The sequence below is a fragment of the Palaemon carinicauda genome, chromosome 19 (genome assembly GCF_036898095.1).
Source record: "Palaemon carinicauda isolate YSFRI2023 chromosome 19, ASM3689809v2, whole genome shotgun sequence".
Classification (NCBI taxonomy): domain Eukaryota; kingdom Metazoa; phylum Arthropoda; class Malacostraca; order Decapoda; family Palaemonidae; genus Palaemon; species Palaemon carinicauda.
This window is the reverse complement of record NC_090743.1, coordinates 111,389,929-111,411,855: the sequence shown is the minus strand read 5'-3', so window position 1 is coordinate 111,411,855 and position 21,927 is coordinate 111,389,929. Positions and strand designations below refer to the sequence as shown.

The window sequence follows — 21,927 nt, the reverse complement described above, 5'->3', positions numbered from 1 at the left end:
GGAGAGGAGGAGACAAAATGAGGAGGCTAGGAGGAGAAGAAGGAGAGAGCGATCAGAACAGCCCCGCCCACCACCTACCCTCCCTTGTGAACACTGTCCGCGACTCTTCCACCACAGACTAGGACTTAACAGCCACATCAGGCATAAGCACCCACCCCACAGATAGGAGGCTGATGACTAACGACAGAACCCAATACTCGGACACGAGTGGGCGCCGACGACGATTTATTTATTTCCTCACATTGTGATAAAGCAATATTTTGATAACTTTGTTGCCTGTGTTCCTAAATGATATAAAACAGATTCTCAATATGACCTTGAGAAAAACCATCTTACAGTTAGTCGAGTGCAGTGTTACCAAGTTAGCAGAAAAGTAACCAGACCTAGAGTCATTGACAAAAGTATTCCACCTAGAGAAATTTCTAGTCATTTTTTTATCAATAATTAATTTTGGGTGAAAATGTGCTGGCTAATGAGGAATTTGGGAAATATTACATGAATATTACTTCTTTACCAAAATTTGAAATAGAACATTTGGAAAAACTGCTTTCGGTAAAGAACACTTGAAATACCAAACACTGAACCTGTAGTTGTAATGGCAAATACAACTACTTTAATGGTTTCTTATATGCTAGGTCTATAGACCTTGCTCATATGGATATGTCATGAGATAACCAGTGTGCAGATAATTAATAACAACTTAAACATTTCATAATACTGTACACCCAAAATATGAAAATTTCTTGTGCCAGAGTCACAGACTAGGAATTACTGCTAAGATAGCTCTTAAAAACCTCAATTTTTTTTTCCAAAAATGGCTCTGCTAATTTAAGGGTACGTCATACCACTTGTAGCGTTTTATGACACGGGAAATATGGTATACACAGCTTTACATAACCAGTCAATATTCTATGAGTATAAATATCTGAAATTGAACAACAAATCTCTTGTTTTATTATAAAAATGGTATATGAATTCACAATAGTCAATATTCTAATCCTGTAAACAATAACAAAAATCTAACAGCAAAAATTCTTGTTATATATCAAAATCTACAGCAAGATATGCATTGTGTGTATTTAAATTCGGATTCCAACATTTGTGGTATCTTTTGGATAGTTACGATCTTTTTCCATTTAACCCTGGTCCGTCGGCTAATCTACTGTGAGGGATTACACTTTAATTACAGTGTGAAATGTATCTTATTTGATAACCTGTGTAGGGTATTACTGTCAGTTTCGAGACAATTTTTAGATGGGCTGATGAGCTAATGAGGGGGATAAAACAAATAGTTTGTATTGATACAGATAGGTAATATTCTTTTATATATGGTAATTCTTAATTGTGGTCATTCCATCATTAAACCCTTTCTTTTATAAATAATTTTGTTCTGTTTCAGGTTACAGCAATACCATACTCCCTGTAAGGTATATCTGGCAAAACTACAAATATAATACTACTTTCTAGGACAAAATGTTGGCGGTTATTTCCGAGTGGAATTGAGTCTTGAATTTCTTCTGTGAGATGTGAAATATTCCTGTGATTGTAAAAGGAACCTTTGTATCTTACCTCAAGTAATGAAGCTTGGGATATTCATGGACAATGAAGAAAAAGTCATGTAAAATACTTAACAGTATTCAAAAACTATACAGTATGTTGACAGCTCTGACATTATTAGTATCAGCAAAACTGTTAGGTGTGGGCTTTCCGCAGCTTATGGATACATTGTTGAAAATCAATCTGAATTTACACATGAGTGGGTTATCATTCTACAAGTTAAAATTTGGGTGAGATTTGTTTTGGCATTGTCCAGTCTATTTATTCATTAAATCTATTTTGCAGAAATTTTTACATTATTTCATGATTGGTAATCTAAAAGAATCAAAACATACCAGTTTCTTGTTTGATAAGACCTCGATTCCTAAATTTTGGAGTGAATGGTTTACTGTCAATTGTGTCGGCAACCTTTATTTCTTTTACTCCATTGAAGGACATTGGTTTTTCATTTCTAGGTTAATTTTGGCTTTTAATAATAAATATTTTTATATAATTTGCTCAGATTTTCCCCAAGTAACCTGACTTGTTCCTCAGTATTTAGGTAGTGTTCTTGTAGCATATATAAAATCTTACCCGAGATTCTAGCTATATAAATGCAATATAAAATCAATAATGTAGTGTAGCTATAGTGGGGTTGGCATCCCCAAACGTTAGTCTGTGTGCTACATCAGGCCTTAGTCCGCTAACAACTACAATGCTGAAATTCAGGTTGATTCACCTGGGTTCTATACAGCCTTATGCCACATGGTTTCCTTTTCTGCCCTGCCAAAACTCCAAAGGAACTCCCTTGGGCCTCACTCTCCCAGGAAAGTGGGTCATTTTCTATGATGGATGTCATAGAAGGGACTCTTCTCGAGTCGAATCATCTCTAAACCAGATGGCGGAGTTCCACTTCTTCCTGGCTACAAGAAGCTCCTCTCAGTAGTGGTTGTCAAGGCTAACACTCAAACATAACCAAGGTCTTTCAGCAGAAGGGAATAGTCCTCTCCTTTTCATAGGAGTTACCTATGCTATGGAGTTGCTTCTAACAATCGTGTTGTTCTTGGTACCACGTACGAGCCTTTCAGAGGGCCTCAGTCACAGATCTGACTCTTAACGACTGTCTCTGCTGCCTTATAATCGGCAAAGGGGTTAGGTAAATGGAATTGTCTCTCTGTCTTAGTCTTACACCCAAGAGGTGTAGGAGCACCTTAATCTGGTGCCAGGCCACATGGCCAGGCGTGTACCCTTCTTGGGCATGGCCTCAGGTTTGAGCCCTTCTTTATTCTCCTTTCTACATGAAGCGTAGAGTAGCACAGAGAGAAGACTTTGTGCCCCATGAGGCCTCTGCAGTGCTATCTGAAGAAGACGCAACACCTCAAACCTAAGTGTCGGAAACTCTTCCTCAGCACAGAGAGCCAGGAAAAAGGTGTCCAGAACACGATATCTTTCAAACATCGGGAGTCGATCCATAATGCATATGCTCAACTGTTGATAGAGTCTAGGTTACAACTAAGAATCACAAAGTCAGGGGCTAGGCTTGACTTCAAAAGGAATCTTGCAGTCAGCCAAGTATTGAAGGTTGTGGTGTATAAGCACCAGATCACAGGTTTTATTCTACAGTAGTAACTACAAGCCTCTTGATGCTTCTTTTCCATGATAATGAAAAAATTTAAGTCTAGAATGAAGACAGAATAACTGGCTCTTCTCCATTCATTCTGCGTTACTCGTTGGATCTCACTTGATGATGGTAAAATATACTTCTGAGCTCCACTCTTTAGAACCCAGAATTATCCCCAGATGAGGAGGATGGTGGAATGTATACCAAACCTTTGGTTGTCAGCTGGGTGCAAGTACACTATGACATCTTTGAGAGGTGCCACCTTTTTTAATCTGGTGTACCAAAGTACTCCTGAAAGAGAAAGTCCTCCAACTCATGGACAACGGAAAGAGTGCATGTGGCCACCAACAAGGGGCAGTGCACATCTGATCGGTCTTGCTACCAGGTTAGCCTTATTAATCACCCGTGCTTTGGCCCCAGGAGCCTTTTATGTCCGTTAGAAGACAGGTGAGATCATAAAAGAGCCCTGTGGGACTTCTTACAGGCGGCCCTTCTAAACTTACAAATTTTTTTCTTTTTTTCTAGAGGAGTCAGAATCAGAATTAGAAGAGAAGAGAGGAAGAAGGGCTATAATACAGAGGAGTCAACCGACGTCTACGCAAACATCACCGATGATGATCCCCCACAGGGAGCAGCACAGGAGTTGGTCCGACAGAAGGCACAACACTGGGGGTCACTGTCAAAGGGTAAACAGTAGGCACCATCACAGACTTTTGAAAAGGCACTTCAGGAGCTGGGGTTACTAGGTAGCACAGGGATTACAGGAGCAATGGGCCCCAAGCTGAAAGGCACAGGCTACATTTTATCACCATAAAGGTACTGTTTTTGCTAACACAGGGGAATCACACAATAGAGAAAACCTTTCATTAGCATTCACGTCACTTGTGCAGTGGCTGAAACTTTTATAGGTCCTATTCGTACTGCAGTTCACTGTATTGAGGTGAGCAATGAGGGCTCCCTCTTAGATTTCACAACCTTCTTGGGCCTCTGGCTCACTGGCTTCGTGGTCACCACTGGTAGTCTCTGCTGGGTACAATGGCCCTTGGGTCATCAATGGGTTCAGTGTAGTCAAAACAGCTTTGTCAACTGCCTCCCCCACACAAGACAAGTATGGTATATGGTGGCAATCTGCAAGGCTAGGGGAGAGCTTCTAACACATGTTAAAGTGAAGCAATCACTGTGGAAGACACATACATCACTAAACCCTGAAACACTGCTGATATAGACCCAAGTTTTTCATATTTCTGAAACAGACTCCTGGGGTGTAAACAAGGGGTACATACTCTAAAGTAATATCAGTGTGCATAGCCACAGAGAAGAGAAAGGAGGTAGATAGCTTCTTTGGCATCATTTTGGGCATTACCAAAGATGATACCAGACAGTTCTTAGTCTTCCTTCTTCCCAGCAAAGCAATGCCTACCACTACATGGGAGGCCACAATCTACACACAACATATGTAGATGACTATGAACAACCATGACCCCTACAAGAAACAGTTTGGATCTCTAGCCAGTTACAGCAATCACCCTTTCCCTGCATTTACGAACATCCTGCCTCACCTTCATAATGATGAGAAGATGGCCAACAATCAACCATTCAAAATGACAGTTATAACAAAAAGATTAAAAGCCTTTGGAGAAGACACACCCGACGTCTGTACTCGTTGCAGCTGGATCCAAAAGCGAAATTGGGTGGGATGACCATTTGTTTTTAACTAACTTGTTAATGAATTCAATGGCTGTTTCAGCTACTATTTAAAAGGACAAAAGGTTTGTCTGCATGTAGTAACAAATTATAAATGACTTGTGAACAGAGAAATATCAAAAAATCAAACAGGAATATCCCTAGGGATCTAAATGTACTGGTCAACTAACTTTATGATTGAGTACCAATTAAGGAACTTAGTGTTTTGTATTCTAGGAATAATAACAGCAACTTAGAAAATTAAATTTGGCAAAAATACTAATTTAAAGATTCCTCAAAAAATATTATTCATAGTTACCATATCCAAAACTTCTTTGGCCATCTTGAACTCATCTCGCTTCACAGTTTTCTTGACTACTCTTACATGGCAAGGTGCGCCAGCGTTTTCTTGAATTTTCTGGGGCGAAAAGGACTTTTTGATGTCTTGGACGTCTGGAGAGGTCAATGTCTTCGTAGACACCTCAACATCACTGGTTGGCAATTGATGTGGTTGCTGCTGATCACCTTGAAAGTGCCCTGGAGGTTGATATGCTTTCTTTTTCTTATCTTTGGATTTTACTTGAACATGGGCTTTCTGAAAATAGAGAAAGTGACTAATGAACTTTACGCTAAAGTGAAAAGTTTTGTCTTAATTTTTAGTTATTATAAATTAGATGCTACTAAATTTGAACAAAAGCAAATAGAAAACAGAAAGCTACATCCCCTCTGGCCCACCAGAAAAAATCCAGCTAAAAAAGAAAAAGGTAAATAAAAATTTAACAATTTGAGTTTAATTGTACCTATTCTATATCTGGAGATTTTAAATCCCTTCAATAATATTCTACGTATTCTATGACAGAAATTTCCACTTCCTTCAGTGCCATTGGACGTATTTCATCTCCAGTAATTTCCCATGTTTTCTATTTCTTTTATTATTCATGCATATAAAATTTTATATTCTTTCTGATACAATAAGTTGAGAAATATTCCTAAAAACAAAAAATAGGATGGTACCTCAGGGGAAAATATTATTGAGAGGTGAGATTGGAAGGGTTAAATGATAAAAAAGTAATAACCAGATAACAATAACTATACAAATATAAAAAAAAAATCGGAAAAGGACAGTTGTGATGGGAATACACAGAATACAGAACTTGTCAATTAAACCCATCTTGTAACCTTCAACAATGGACACTGTTTTTGTTTTGAAGGATATACATTAATGATATACTAAATTTGGAGGATAATTTCCCACTTTTAATAATGCGAGTTTTCTCACTTCCTAGTCTTCCCCACGAGCCACAGCAGGAATACAAAAATTAAACCATTAATATATAATTGCTACAATGATCAAACGTTACATAATATTAAACCCCAAATATTGTGAAGAACGCATACTAAATGAGATCCACCAAATTCACTCACCAAAGGAAAAAAGCAAGTTTTGTATCCTGTACAGCATTAATTGATTATTATTTACTAGGACAGTCACAGATTTCATTAGTACCAATAACGTTTTAACCCATAAGGTCTTTGACCGAGTTGTTGAAATCTCATAAAAATTTTATTTTCATAAAATGACAAATTCGAAGATAATTTGTATTTTTCCTAACCATACAAACCTTAGCTATTTACAAAGGGTTATTACTTTTAGCGTAGCTGAAATGGCGAGCCATTAGAATTTAACGAGGGTGTATTACCCCCGCGCTAGTTAGCGGGGGGGGTAGGGGAGTGGTAGCTAGCTACCCCTCCTCCCCCTCACACACAGGTGAATACTCACTTTCACTTAGAGGTAGGACTTGTCTTGGGGGACAGGGCTGGCGGGCAAATATGTGTAAATAGCTAAGGTTTGTATGGTTAGGAAAAATACAAATTATTTTCGAATTTGTCATTTGTTCCGTAACCGAAATACAAACCACGCTATTTACAAAGGGTGACTTATCCCTTAGGAAGGGTGGAAAGTCCCCAGCCATACTGGCTTTGGCTTTACCCGGGGACTCAGAATCCGAGTGAGTCGCACTCGAGAAAAGGAGTCCCTGCACCTCACAAGTTCCTTGCACCGCAAGGAACCATGTGGCCTACGTAAGATTGTGTGTGAAGGAAGAAGTGTGACCCGTCCTAGGCAGTTGACCTGGAGTTCCAGAAGGAACTCTGGGTTAGGACGTTCCCAATACCACCTCGTCAGGGTATGGGGGACGCGACAGTATTGACTCAATACTCGGAACACAAGGAAGCATGGTTTACCTGCAGAGGTTCGAGGTCAGCTATGCAGAGACCAGGATGCTGCTTCCCCGTAGAGGGGATGATGAAGAAAGAAGTAAGGGCCAGACATACTTCTTTCGTTCATGCAGACTAAAACCTGATAACAATGCCCTCAACCTTCTGCTACCTGTCCAAAAAGGAGCCTGAGGTTAGACCAGCTGTTGTGTAGCCACCACAGAGCGATAGAAAACGTATCGAGACTCCTGTGGGTCACGCCCTGCAGGAAGCGGGCTGCGAAGGTCATCAGACGCTTCCAGACTCCAGCTTGTAGCACCTGCCTCACAGAGTAGTATTACTCGAAGGCGAGGGACGTTGCGATGTATCCAACATCGTGCTGTAGGGCGACGTGACGGGGGAGGGTCTGAAGACAGGTCGAGATGAATGTCCTAGAGTCCGGGCTGAAGAGGTATACTGGTGACTCTCCCCCCATGTCCTCCTTGTGTTCCCAAATCGGCTGCAACTGAGGCCAAACTGCAGCTGTTCCCAGCGCTAACCTCTCGATTCCTGTACTGGCAAGAAAGAGAAGGTCTTGGGACATCAGACACAGAATGGAGACTCAAAATCTTGAATGAATCGGACCGAAGGGTCGGGACCCTCAGATTCTGAGTCTAGCCAACAACTCAGGAGCGAGCCTGAATGTTGCCTTCCCCTCTTCCTTAGAAAGGGGGGGAGTAGTAAGAGACCAAGAAGATTGCTTACACACTGGCCGTGGCCAGAGTGAGCAGAAGACCCAAGGCGGAATACAATCCGAGGCCTGTCGTAAAAGGGTCTTGAAAAGATCTCTTAAAGGACTAAAAGTCCGAGCCATGCTCCAAGTTGGAGGTCTTCCTCCGACTAGGGCAGGGACGATCGTAGCTTCGCATGAGCGAGGATAGATCCAGCGGGCAGGAAAAAGTTATTCCTTTAAGCCTGAAGGTCAGGGAAAGGCTGAGCGACAGGCTTCATTGCCAAGAGCGGAAAGGAGTTTCCTCCCGCCGAAAGGCAATAAGACCGTTATTGCTGGAGAAGAGGCCTCACGGGAAGAGGTATATCTCCCACGGCACCAACCACCTTAGACTCTTCACTTTGCCTGGGAGACCCCTGTGGATGACTATCGCAGATGACGCGACCTCCGTACCGCGACTGTAGCGGGTTGTCTCTTCTAGAGGAGGAAGCGTAGTGTCTCCAGGCATGAAGCCGAAGCGACGCCCCGGTTCGGGAGAGATGTCGCAGTGTGGTTGCTTGAGTAGTCTGCGCCGTGGGAGAAGCTCTCCCGGGAGTTCCATCAGGGGAAGCAGAGGGTCCAGAAACCGTTCTGCGCATAGTCCCAGTGGAGCTCTCCCATTGAAAGGTTGACAGACAACCTGGTTTTGTTGAGACCCATTGTCCGCAGACAAAAAGGAGGGAAGACGCAGGCGTCGAAGTTGTCCCACCATCACCGGAATGCATCTTGCCAGAGTCTCGGGGTCTGAGACTGGGGGGAAAACTAGCGGAAGCTTGAGGTTCCAAGCTGTCGCGATCAGGTCCCCCAGACCAGCACTTGCTGGTTACCCAAGGTCAAAGACCCTTAGGTACACTCTCTCTATGAGGCTCTGCTCGGATAGTCTGAGAGAAACATTCCCCTGCCTGGAATGAGAGAGCCGATGGTGGAATTGAGAGAATCTCAATCATCCCGGTATCTCTACTGCAAGATGTGAAGGTGTGAAAATGCGTCCCCTGCTGGTTAGCATGAAGTCGACACGCAACGGGGCGACTTGGCAGGAGCGGTAGGATCTGAAGAGGGGCCAGACTAAGGCCCTTAAGCCTGCCTGAATGATGGAGAGGTATCCTTCAGGTCTTGACCATAGGCCTGGACCGGAACATGCCCCCCCCCCCCCCTTTCCTTTGACGAGTCCGAGAACCGCATCAAGAATGTGGGGAAAGGACGAGAATATCCACTACCATCAAGAGGCTCCATAGGTCAACACCCATTGCAGGTTTAATAGTTCCGCTGGTCCCATAGGGCCAGGGAGTCCGGTTAAACATTGCCTGAAGCCACCGGAACTTGGATCGCCCCACATGGAACTTATCCTGAGGCGACCGTTCGGACTATAAACGGGTCAATGAGGAAAGAAGAACTAGGAAACGTTCCAAGGTAGGGCTGAAAACTCTGCTTGACTGAGAACAGGTACTGCGACTCTCCTCAGTCTTGCCACAGTCAACCGAAAGGAAGGCTCGGAGGATGTGGTAACAGAATCTGGCGTCCCCAGGTGGTCACCCATCCAAGTACCGACGTTGCTTAACCTCGCTGGACGGATGAGAAGCGGGGTTTCCAACGTGGTAAGGCGGTTGACTCAATATCATGGCCAGATACTCCAGATGTTGAGGCAGAGGAAGAGAAGGCTCCAAGCAAAATACCATGAGCCCACACTCATGGTCAGCATTCGGAAGCTTTTCCCGGCGCTGAAGAAGGTCGAAACCCGAGCCTACCGGAGTTGACCAGCCCTCCAAACAGCAGAGGAGGCGGAAGTCTGCACCTGAGCGGCCAAGAGGAAGGCAGGGAGAGTTCTCTGGGGAAACAAACCTGCTATGCCACGGCGGGATAGCCACACTGCATCATAAGCAGGAATACTTGCAGTTTAGGCTGAAATCGACGAGCACCCTGGAAGATGGATGGAATGGAAACTGCAAGTACCCGTCCTTCCGATCCAGGGTTAAAGGAGTCCTGTCGCCTCGTTACCAGTCTGATCGATTCTGCTGGTCTACGCTGGCCGAAGTTTGTTCGACAAACTTGATCAGGGCTGAGAGGTCGACTATGGACATCCCCTCTCAGATCCTTCCTTACAAGAAAGGATCCACTGAGGGGGCCGGGGGTGAAGCCGTCGATGATCCTAAGGAAGACCTTCGCCTAAGGTATGGATCATTCTGCCCAACCGGGCAACTCTGCTGATGCTATGGCATAGAGGTTCAGAGACACTGAATTCGCTGACAGAGACGGCAGGCGCGATATCCTTGGCTACTCACAGAGATTGTGCGGGAATGGGCATCGGGAAGCTGTCATTCGGATGAGTAACCTTAAGCATCCTCCCAGCGAAAAAACCTGCAATCCTAGAGTTCGTGAACTCCTTTTAGGACTATGGCCCCCGGGGGAGTCTCCCGTGCCATCTGTTCCTGACAGGAGGAAACTGCAATTGGACACCTTGTCCCAGTTGTCGTAGCCGATAACTTAGGCCGACGTGGTTGAAAGAAAAGGGAGCTGGAGCCCTGCAGAGTCTGGAAGAAAGCGCCTTGGAGGAGTGAAACCGGAAGTCGATTTACTCCGCACAGCAGATGTTTAAGTCTCTGTCCTTGGGCAAAGACAAAACTCTTCTCAAGGATGGAAGGGTGTCTGAGGTCGTTGACCTCCACAGATGAGACACCCGAAGGAAGCCTTCAGTCAGTGCGTCCAGATGGTACAACATCGAGCTTGTCCGCAAGTAGATACTTAACGACGAAAGGCCAAGGTGCCTGAGCTCGAGAGGAGGAAAGTACCCTTGATCTTCCTGTAGCTTCCTTGAACCAAACCTCGGGCCATAACCGAGGAGGGAAAGAACCTGGTAAGCTCCCAGAGGAAGAGGTAAGCAGTCACCCCTTGTCCGATGGAGAAATCTTCAACGGAAAGCCCCCCCGCCAAAAATCCTTCCAGGGCGGGAGAAGGAGAGAGTACTCGTGCAGGAGAGGGGACCCTCGAGACCGACCTCTTGGGAACCAACTTCGCTCTGGGGGAAGTCACCACGAAGTCCACTCCTCTCTTTCTCTTCAGCGTAGGAGAGACAGCCGCTGGTTTGTTACCCTGGCCGATGAGTGCTGGTTTCATAACCCTCATTAACGCCCGTGCCAGCGGATCAAACCATGTCTGCTGCTCCAAGGACACAGAGTCCGAAATCCTCGCTAAGGTGAAAGGGATCGGGCGATCCTTTGGAGAGGACACGACGGTTCCTGCCTGAAAAGAAGGTGGGAAGAATGCTGTACTGACCTGTCTTCGTCCTGCACTACCAACCTGTGCTTGGATGGAGGTGATCCCGAGTGCCACCTAGGAGCACGCGTCCCTGCTGCTACCACCGGCTGTGGAATTCGCCGCGAACTATGGTCGCGCGAGGGCGAACGGTCGCGCAAAGGCGAATGGTCGCGCGGGCGCACAGGCGAGTGGTCGCGCGGGCGCGCAGGCGAGCGATCGCGCGGGCGAGCGATCGCGCGGGTGCGCAGGCGAGCGATCGCGCGGGCGCGCAGGCGAGCGATCGCGCGGGCGCGCAGGCGAGCGATCGCGCGGGCGCGCAGGCGAATGGGCGTGACGGCGAGGGATCGTGCTGCCGCGTAGGTGAAGAAGATCGCTGGCGGTAAGCGATGGCGAGCAGCATGTGTAGGTGAATGATCGCGTGATAGGGTGCGATGGTGATCAGCATCCGCAAGAGGGCGAGCGTTCAGGGTTGTGCGATGAGGAGCAGCATGCGTAAGCGGGCAATCGTGCAGGGTTGTGCGATGGCGAGCAGCATGCGCAGGTGAATGATCGCGTGAAAGGGTGCGATGGTGATCAGCATCTGCAGGAGGGCGATCGTTCAGGGTGGTGCGATGAGGAGCAGCATGCGTAAGCGGGCAATCGTTCAGGGTTGTGCGATGGCGAGCAGCATGCGCAGGTGAATGATCGCGTGAAAGGGTGCGATGGTGATCAGCATCCGCAAGAGGGCGATCGTTCAGGGTTGTGCGATGAGGAGCAGCATGCGTAAGCGGGCAATCGTTCAGGGTTGTGCGATGGCGAGCAGCATGCGCAGGTGAATGATCGCGTGAAAGGGTGCGATGGTGATCAGCATCTGCAGGAGGGCGATCGTTCAGGGTGGTGCGATGAGGAGCAGCATGCGTAAGCGGGCAATCGTTCAGGGTTGTGCGATGGCGAGCAGCATGCGCAGGTAAATGATCGCGTGAAAGGGTGCGATGGTGATCAGCATCCGCAGTTGAGGGTCGCGCGATGGCGATCAGCATCCGCAGTTGAGGGTCGCGCGATGGCGATCAGCATCCGCAGTTGAGGGTCGCGCGATGGCGATCAGCATCCGCAGTTGAGGGTCGCGCGATGGCGATCAGCATCCGCAGTTGAGGGTCGCGCGATGGCGATCAGCATCCGCAGTTGAGGGTCGCGCGATGGCGATCAGCATCCGCAGTTGAGGGTCGCGCGATGGCGATCAGCATCCGCAGTTGAGGGTCGCGCGATGGCGATCAGCATCCGCAGTTGAGGGTCGCGCGATGGCGATCAGCATCCGCAGTTGAGGGTCGCGCGATGGCGATCAGCATCCGCAGTTGAGGGTCGCGCGATGGCGATCAGCATCCGCAGTTGAGGGTCGCGCGATGGCGATCAGCATATGCAGTTGAGGGTCGCGCGATGGCGATCAGCATCCGCAGTTGAGGGTCGCGCGATGGCGATCAGCATCCGCAGTTGAGGGTCGCGCGATGGCGATCAGCATCCGCAGTTGAGGGTCGCGCGATGGCGATCAGCATCTGCAGTTGAGGGTCGCGCGATGGCGATCAGCATCCGCAGTTGAGCTAGTAGCTGGCGAACCATGTTCCTTCAGAAGTGTTGGAGAACGTTGGCGTGCCAGCTGTAACACACGTGGGCGATCCGGAGATCGCTGGCGAGCTGATGATCGCTGACGAGCTGACGATCGCTGGCGAGCTGATGATCGCTGACGAGCTGATGATCGCTGACGAGCTGATGATCGCTGACGAGCTGATGATCGCTGACGAGCAGAAGGCTACGCGTGGAAGCCTGCGCAAAGAAGAGTCCTTGACCCCGACCTGAACCGAAGTTCTAGATCGAGAGGGCGAACGTGGGCGCACAGGGCACGTAACAGGAACCGCAGGGAAGATCATCTTGAAAGCGCTGACGAACAGGAGAGCGCTGACGAACAGAAGGGCGCGCAGGGAAACCCTGACACGCAAGGGAAGAACCCCCGTGGGGGCAACCCTTTGCCCCGAAGGGATCGTTGTCCGCCGGGAGACTGATGTCCGTCGGAAGACCGCTGTCCGTCGGGAAGACCGCTGTCCGTCGGGAAGACCGTTGTCCGTCGGGAAGACCGTTGCCCGTCGGAAGACGAGATTAGACTGCTGTCCATCTGCACCAAGACGGAAGATCGAGAAAAAGAAGTTGTAGGCTGCAAACGGAGATTCAAGGGCGGACGGAGGGCCTTACGGCGAGGGAGGCCAACAGCAACAGAAGAAACCTCCGAAGAGGAGTCTCTATGAGTGTACTCTCTCGCGAACGAAAGAGAAACACTTCGTGGAAGAGACTGGTCAGCCAGTGACCTAAAAGGGGCAATCCTCCGAAGAGGAGCTCCTGCAGTTGCCCAGCCCCTTGAGCGAAACTGCAGGTGCGACCGCTCAGCACCAAGAGCATAGTCGCACGAAAAAAAGGCAAGAGAAGAACCCCCCAAAAGAGGAAAAGCTCAAGCCTGGACAGGAAAAAAAAACTTCCCTCGGAAGGAAAGTTATCCGCCCAAGGAGGCAAGCCTCCTGACTGTTCTAAAATGAACTGGAGAGCTGTCCGTCGACACGGGAGTACTACCAGTAGAAGGAGACACGCCCCTGACGACAATACAAGGGGGGAGGCAGCAACAGCCGAATCCCCAGGACTCAACCAGACAGCTCACACCGTTGCTATATTACAGAAACGAACTAGATCGGTAACTGTAAAAAAATAAAACAAATAATATTAGTACACATTCATTCCCCCGGGAAGGATCCGAAGAGGAATCCCGAGGAAAAGGAACAAGAATTACACAACAGGCACGTGCCCTCACAACCACTTACACTCGCGGAAGGAGAGCTGTAACCAAAACAGAATTATAACAATTATAATTATGTAACTATGTAATTATGTAATTTAAAAATGAATGAACACTAAAGAAAAAACGAAAACCCCGAAAGGAATCGTTCTACAAGCTGAAAAATAAACAACTACAATTAGATTCATAAACTAATTGAGACAAAATGTACGGCGTAGCAACCCCACCCACACGGGAAGGAAGCTACAAGGGCGTAGTAAAACATAGTAAAAGGGTGAACGACCTCAAGAGAGAGAGAGAGAGAAAGACTGAAGTCAAACTCGATCGCAACCCATAAAATTAGGCCGTGGTGGCCTAACTGCCGAGGCCTCCACGTAGATATCGTACACTACACACACACATCTGAAAAGGAAACTTACTTATTTCTATACTCAAATATATATACAAACATGAAAACATGTTTACATATATATTGAGTAAAAGAAAAGTAAGCGATTAAGTAAAGACAAAACAGACAATGGCTGCCAAGCGAGGACCAAGACAGAGACGTCTGTCACAGTCCGAGCCAAAAGTGAAAGTGGGTATTCACCTGTGTGTGAGGGGGAGGAGGGGTAGCTAGCTACCACTCCCCTACCCCCCCCGCTAACTAGCGCGGGGGTAATACACCCTCGTTAAATTCTAATGGCTCGCCATTTCAGCTACGCTAAAAGTAATAACCCTTTGTAAATAGCGTGGTTTGTATTTCGGTTACGGAACAAATAAATTTTTGAACATACTTACCTGGTGGTTATATATATAGCTTACGTCTCTGACGCCACTGCAAAAAATTCAAAACTCGCGCCAATCTCAGATTGGATAGCCAGGTGTGCTACATGCGCGCCTCTAGCGAGGTACCTAGACACCATTCCCCTCATATCTTCCATGCCTCTAGTTTCTAGAGGGGAGGAGGGGGGGACTTTCATTATATATAACCACCAGGTTAGTATGTTCAAAAATTTATTTTATAATGAAAATAACATTTTTAAACACAAGACTTACCTGGTGGTTATATATATGGCTGATTAACACCTTTGGTGGAGGGCTAGAGACAGCCAATTTAGTTGGAATTCTGCTTAAGAGTTTAAATACAAAACAAGCTTAAGGGTTTGTACCTGATAAGGAAGCTGACTTCAATGATACTCTGCCATTATGTCCGCTTTCCTTATGAGATCCAGCGGTCCTCTCAGGGGGCTAAAGATCCCTAGGAGCTGTCAACCGGTGATCACACCTCTCTGTGACAGAGCCTCCTCTAATACCCATTTCTGGGCACTTTCAAAGAACAGAATAGACCACCTGACCAATCAATGATTGTGGAAGACTGTCACAATCTCCACAAGACAACCATAAAACACCAATTAAAAGTTCCAAGAGAAGAAAAGGTATTAGGATTATGGGAATGTAGTGGTGGATCCTTCCTCCACCACTGTACCCGCTGCTACGAACGGTCCCAGAGTGTATCGGTCCTCATATAGAGTCTGGACACTTTTCAAATAACGTGAAGCGAACACAGATTTGCTCCTCCAGAAGGTTGTGTCCATAATGCTTTGCAACGAACGACTTTGTTTGAAAGCCACCGAGATTGCCACAGCTCTCACTTCGTGAGTCTTGACCTTTAAATGACTAAAGTCTGTCTCACTGCAATGTGTATGAGCTTCTTTAATTAAAAGTCTGATAAAGTAAGACGGGGCATTCTTAGACACTTGCAAGGAGGGTTTCTTCACCGAGCACCACAGTGCTTCTGACTTGCCTCTCAAGCTCTTCGTTCTGTCTAAGTAAAATTTAAGAGCTCTTACTGGACATAAAACTCTCTCTAACTCATTGCCAACCACGTCCGCCAGGTGCAAAATCTCAAAGGCCTTAGGCCAAGGGTGGGAAGGGCGCTCATTCTTAGCAAGAAAACCCAACTGCAATGAACAGATCGCTTTGTTGTCCTGAAAACCCACATTTCTACTGAATGCATGGACTTCACTAATTCTCTTGGCTGTTGCCAGACTAACCAAGAAAAGGGTTTTCATTGAGAGGTCCTTCAGAGATGTAGAGTGCAAGGGTTCAAACCTGTCACTCATCAGGAACTTCAAAACTATATCCAGATTCCAAGCTGGTGAATCCTGGTGACGTTGCTCCGATGTCTCAAAAGACTTAAGCAGTTCCTGTATGTCTTTATTATTTGATAGATCCAACCCTCTGTGTCTAAAAATAGTTGCTAACATACTCATGTATCCCTTTATAGTGGATGCAGAAAAACTGCGCTTCCTTCTCAGGAACAAAAGGAAGTCAGCAATCCGAGTTACAGAGGCACTGGAAGAGGAAAGAGTTGACTCTGCACCATTCCCTGAAAACTCCCCATTTGGATTGATAGACTCTGATAGTCGAAGACCTCCTAGCTCTTGCAATAGCTCTAACTGCCTCCTTCGAAAAGCCTCTAGCTCTAGTGAGTTTTTCGATAGTCTGAAGGCAGTTAGTCGAAGATTTTGGAGACTTTGATGGTGTCTTTCCAAGTGGGGTTGTTTGAGTGAATCTACTCGCAAAGGGAGGCTTCTGGAAGTGTCCACTATCCATTCCAGTACCTCTGTGAACCATCCCCTTGAAGGCCAGAAGGGGGCTATTAATGTCATTCTGGTCCCTTCGCGTGTCAAAAACTTTTGTAGGACTTTGCACAGGATCTTGAAAGGCGGAAAATCGTACACATATAGATTTGACCAATCTAGCAGGAACGCGTCCGTGTGTGCTGTTTCGACATCTGGCACTGGACAGCAATACGTCTCTGGCCTCTTGGTCTTTGAGGTCGCGAAGAGGTCTATGCAAGGGCGACCCCAAAGTTTCCACAGACTCTTGCACACTTCTAGGGGGAGAGTCCACTCTGTGGATAGGACTTGCCCTCTCCTGCTGAGACATTCTTCTCCCCTTGGATGGACCTGGTAATCAGAGTTACCTTTCTTTCCTTTGCCCAGATGAGCAGATTTCTCGCCGTCTCGTAAAGGGAAATCGAGTGAGTTCCTCCTTGTTTGGCAATGTAAGCCAATGCTGTGGTGTTGTCGGCATTGACTTGTATTACCTTGTTCCGGACTGACGCTTCGAAGCTCTTCAGGGCCAAAAGGACTGCTAACAGCTCCTTCTGGTTTATGTGGAAGGACTTTTAGAACTCCGTCCACAATCCTGATACTTCCAGTTTGCCCAATGTTGCTCCCCACCCCGAGTCCGAGGCGTCGGAACACAACACAAGGTCTGGCCTCTTCAGATCTAATGGGTAACCTTCCTGAAACTTGACCGGGTCGTTCCACCACTGAAGGCAACGTTTCATCGACTCCGTAATTGGAATATATACCTTCTCCAAATCCTTCTCCCTGTTCTAGTAAGAATTGAGGTGAAATTGGCGAGGTTGAAGGTTCAGTCTTCCCAGAGAGACGAACTGCTCTAACGAGGAGAGGATTTCCAACAGGCTCATCCACCTACTCGCAAAACATTTCTGTTCTCCTAGAAACGAACAAACTTTCTGGATGGCTTGTTCCGTCCTTAAGGGTGATGGAAAGGCCCGAAAAACTCGACTCCAAATCACTATCCCTAAATAGAGAATCTCTTGTGATGGTGTCAGAAAAGATTTGTCTTTGTTGACCAGAAGACCCAATTCTTCTGTCAACTTAAATGTTATCTGAAGATCCTTCAGGCAGCGGTCTTGAGATCGAGCTCTTAGAAGCCAATCGTCTAAGTACAGGGAGGCTCTGATGCCTCTTGAATGGAGAATCCTTGCCACATTGAGCATAAGCTTTGTAAAGATTTGTGGGGCGGTGTTGAGGCCGAAACACGGCTCGAAACTGAAAAACATCTCCCTGGAATACGAACCTCAGAAAATGCTTGAATCTCAGATGAATCGGGATGTGGAAATAAGCGTCCTGGAGGTCCAGTGAGACCATCCAGTAGCCCTTCCTTACTGCTGCAAGCACGACTTTGACGTCTCCATCGAGAACTTTGTCTTTTGGATAAAGTCATTGAGAGCACTTACATCTAGAACTGGACGCCATCCCTCCGAGTTCTTGGGAACCAGGAATAGGCAGTTGTAAAACCCTTGTGACTGCCAGTCCTGTAGCCTTTCGATAGCCCCCTTCTCCAACAAGAGACACTTAAAGCTGTAATGCTTGCCTCTTCAACTTTTCTCTGTACCTGGGAGAGAGATCCACTGGGGTTAAAATTAAAGGAGGTTGCTTTATAAAGGGAATCTTGTAACCCTCCTTTAAAAGTTGGACCGACAAAAAGGTCTGCATCCCTCTTCTCCCATGCCTGCCAGAAGTTGTGAAGTCTGGCTCCTACTGCCTGAAGGCGAAAGCAGTCAGACTCTGCTTCGCCCTGTCCTGGGCTCCTCTCTTCTTAGTTCCCCTTCCATCTGATCTAGAGCCTTTATTGGAAGACTTTCCCCGAAAGGGCTGGGAAAACTTTGGAAAAGGAGCAACTTCTTTAGGTTTGCGGCTAACAAAAGGTGATGGTAATACTTTCCATGCCGTCTTCAAGACGAACAATAATTCAGATTTCTGAAAGGGAGTAACCCCTACAGACAGAAATGAACACAACTGGGCTCTCTTCTTGAGGATGCCTGCTGTAAAAATTGCTGCCAACTCATTCGCCCTATCTCGCAATGCCTTATCCATGCAGGACATGACATGGATTAAGCATGAAGAGTCCCTTCTTTGAGCATGGTAACTTTCTTGCCCAAGGCCCCTAGAGTCCAATCAAGAAAGTTAAATACCTCGAAGGCTTCAAAGACACCTTTGAGCAGATGGTCCAATTCAGAGGTGGACCACAGAATCTTGGTCTTCCTCATGGCCGATATACAGGGAGAGTCTACCAGACTTGAGAAGTCTCCCTGGGCAGAGGCAGGAACTCCCAAGCCGAGAACTTCTCCCATATCGTACCATATACTGGACCTAGAAGCCAATCTAGCAGGGGGAAACGCGAATGCCGCTTTCCCTTGGTCCTTCTTGGATCCCATCCAGTCTCCCATCAATTTCAGTGCTCGTTTTGACGAACGAGACAGAACCATTCTGGAAAACAGAGACTTCTTCTTTGGCTTCCCAAGTGTGAATTCCAATGGAGGCGAATGGGAACAAAAGACACTGGAAATTCACCATGAAAGATCTTCATGAGCTTCTATAAGTCCACTGAAGGACAAAAAGATTTAGAGTCTTCCTCCTCAGATAACTCTTCAAAAGGCTCATCAACTCCTTCCTCTGATAAAGACTGACGCTCTTCGGAACGCTCGCGGTCCACGCGATCAGAGCTAAGAAGTACTGTATCCTGTTCAATGTCCTGTCTGGAAGCTTGCTGTTCGACATCGCGTCCAGGAGGACGCTCGACGTCACGTTCTAGAGGACGTTTGACTTTACGACCAGGAGGACGCTCAACGTCCCTACTAGCCAAAGACGAACGCTCAAGATGACGCTCGGCATCGTACCTTGCTGCATGCTCGAAAGCGTGTGTAGTAGTACGCTCACTGCCAATACTACGAGAACGAACAGCACCTCATTTAAGAGGACGTTCTCGACTTCCTGGAAGGCAGGACATGCAACCTCACGTGTAGAACGTTTAACATCACGTTCATCAGGAGGTTGAACGCTACGCGTCGCCAAACGCGTTAGCCTTTCCCGAATCGCCGCCTTGCGCCTCTTGGTGTTAAGAGAGGAAGCTTCCGTAATCTGATAGTTTTTCATGAACGATGAAAGCCTCTGCTGCATTTCTTGAAAAATATTAAAATTAGACTCTGCTTGTGAAATGTTAATCGCAGGTTCGTTCTCTACACCGCTCACCGACCGCTTAGAGCGTCCAGCGGGTGAAAGCCAATCTGAAGGAGGAGCAGGAGCATGAATCGAGGTCATGCCCGGTCCAGACATCTGTTCAACAACAGGACGATCCTCTCCAGAATCTAACGTCCTGGCAGGACGCTTAGAAGGTGAACTTTCTTTGGTAGAAGGAAAGTGTTCAGGGATGCTCCAATGACTACAGCCTGCTTGCGATGTCCTGGAAGGACGCTGGTCAAATTTCCTCGTAAGAGGTCTGGACGCTTGACGCCAGCCTCTTTTAGGAATATCATCATCTGGTGACGAACAAAACACCTTAAACTCACCTTTCCTATGGTGAGGGCGAACATCCTGGGAAACGTCAACAGGAACGCTCGAGGGGACATCTGCTCGGGAGCTAAAGCCTCTCGTTTCCTTTCGTCTTTCGACATTCCTTCTCCCACGGGGTTGAGGAGCTTGGAAGAGGTCTAGGACTAGGAGAACGACAAGCCCAAGGAGGCGCACCCTCCACAGCACTAATAGCACTCACTACACCTCCTGCACTTTCACTTTTCAGCTGCTTAACGTCAGACATTAACTGCGTTCAATCCGCAGCGATAGACACTACCCTCGCACCTAATGTCTGAATAACCAACATCATATCTTAAGTGTTGGTTCATCAGCGGTACTCATAGTGGGATCAGGAATTACCACTAAAGGGGAAGGAATAGGTTCAGTGATATTAGAAGAGGAAAAATCTCTAGAAGAGTGAGGAGAAGTACGTCTTACCCTATCTCTAGCTAACTTTCGCATATAGCGATCGAATTCAAGCCACTCATGATCTGATAAAATGCTACACCTATTATCAAGTTCACAAACTTTACCTCTACATTTAACACATATTGAATGGGGATCAATGGAGGCCTTTGATAACCGGGTCTTACACCCACTAGCACACACCCTAAAACTTCCAGAGGGGGTAGCCATTTTGAAAATTGTTAGACAAAAAAACAAGCAAGGGTCAAAATATCAATATCCAAACATATAACTAGAGTATCCACACGAAAATCCAATCAAGCGAGAGTCATACATACATACATATACCAAGGCACTTCCCCCAATTTTGGGGGGTAGCCGACATCAACAAATGAAACAAAAACAAAAAGGGGACCTCTACTCTCTACGTTCCTCCAGCCTAACAAGGGACTCAACCGAGTTCAGCTGGTACTGCTAGGGTGCCACAGCCCACTCTCCCACATTATCCACCACAGATGAAGCTTCATAATGCTGAATCCCCTACTGCTGCCACCTCCGCAGTCATCTAAGGCACCGGAGGAAGCAGCAGGGCCTACCGGAACTGCGTCACAATTGCTCGCCATTCATTCTTATTTCTAGCACGCTCTCTTGCCTCTCTCACATCTATCCTCCTATCACCCAGAGCTTCCTTCACTCCATCCATCCACCTAAACCTTGGCCTTCCTCTCGTACTTCTCCCATCAACTCTTACATTCATCACCTTCTTTAGCAGACAGCCATTTTCCATTCTCTCAACATGGCCATACCACCTCAACACATTCATATCCACTCTAGCTGCTAACTCATTTCTTACACCCGTTCTCACTCTTACCACTTCGTTCCTAACCCTATCTACTCGAGATACACCAGCCATACTCCTTAGACACTTCATCTCAAACACATTCAATTTCTGTCTCTCCGTCACTTTCATTCCCCACAACTCCGATCCATACATCACAGTTGGTACAATCACTTTCTCATATATAACTCTCTTTACATTCATGCCCAACCCTCTATTTTTTACTACTCCCTTAACTGCCCCCAACACTTTGCAACCTTCATTCACTCTCTGATGTACATTTGCTTCCACTCAACCATTTGCTGCAACAACAGACCCCAAGTACTTAAACTGATCCACCTCTTCCAGTAACTCTCCATTCAACATGACATTCAACCTTGCACCACCTTCCCTTCTCATACATCTCATAACCTTACTCTTACCCACATTAACTCACAACTTCCTTCTCTCACACTCTCTTCCAAAATCTGTCACTAATCGGCCAAGCTTCTCTTCTGTGTCTGCTACCAGTACAGTATCATCCGCAAACAACTGATTTACCTCCAATTCATGGTCATTCTCGTCTACCAGTTTTAATCCTCGTCCCAGCACTCGAGCATTCACCTCTCTCACCACTCCATCAACATACAAGTTAAACAACCACGGCGACATCACACATCC

The 21,927-nt window shown here is 46.8% G+C and overlaps 1 protein-coding gene across 4 annotated transcripts in view; it reads right to left on the bottom strand.

Annotated features, from left to right (window-relative positions):
- LOC137658741 (uncharacterized) overlaps positions 1-21,927 on the bottom strand; it is a 171,067-nt gene that overhangs the window by 97,945 nt on the left and 51,195 nt on the right. For all 4 annotated transcript variants that reach the window (XM_068393766.1, XM_068393765.1, XM_068393767.1 and 1 more), the window contains exon 7: positions 5,160-5,435. In XM_068393766.1, coding sequence (XP_068249867.1) covers positions 5,160-5,435 — 276 coding nt within the window. The remainder of the gene's footprint in view (positions 1-5,159; positions 5,436-21,927) is intronic.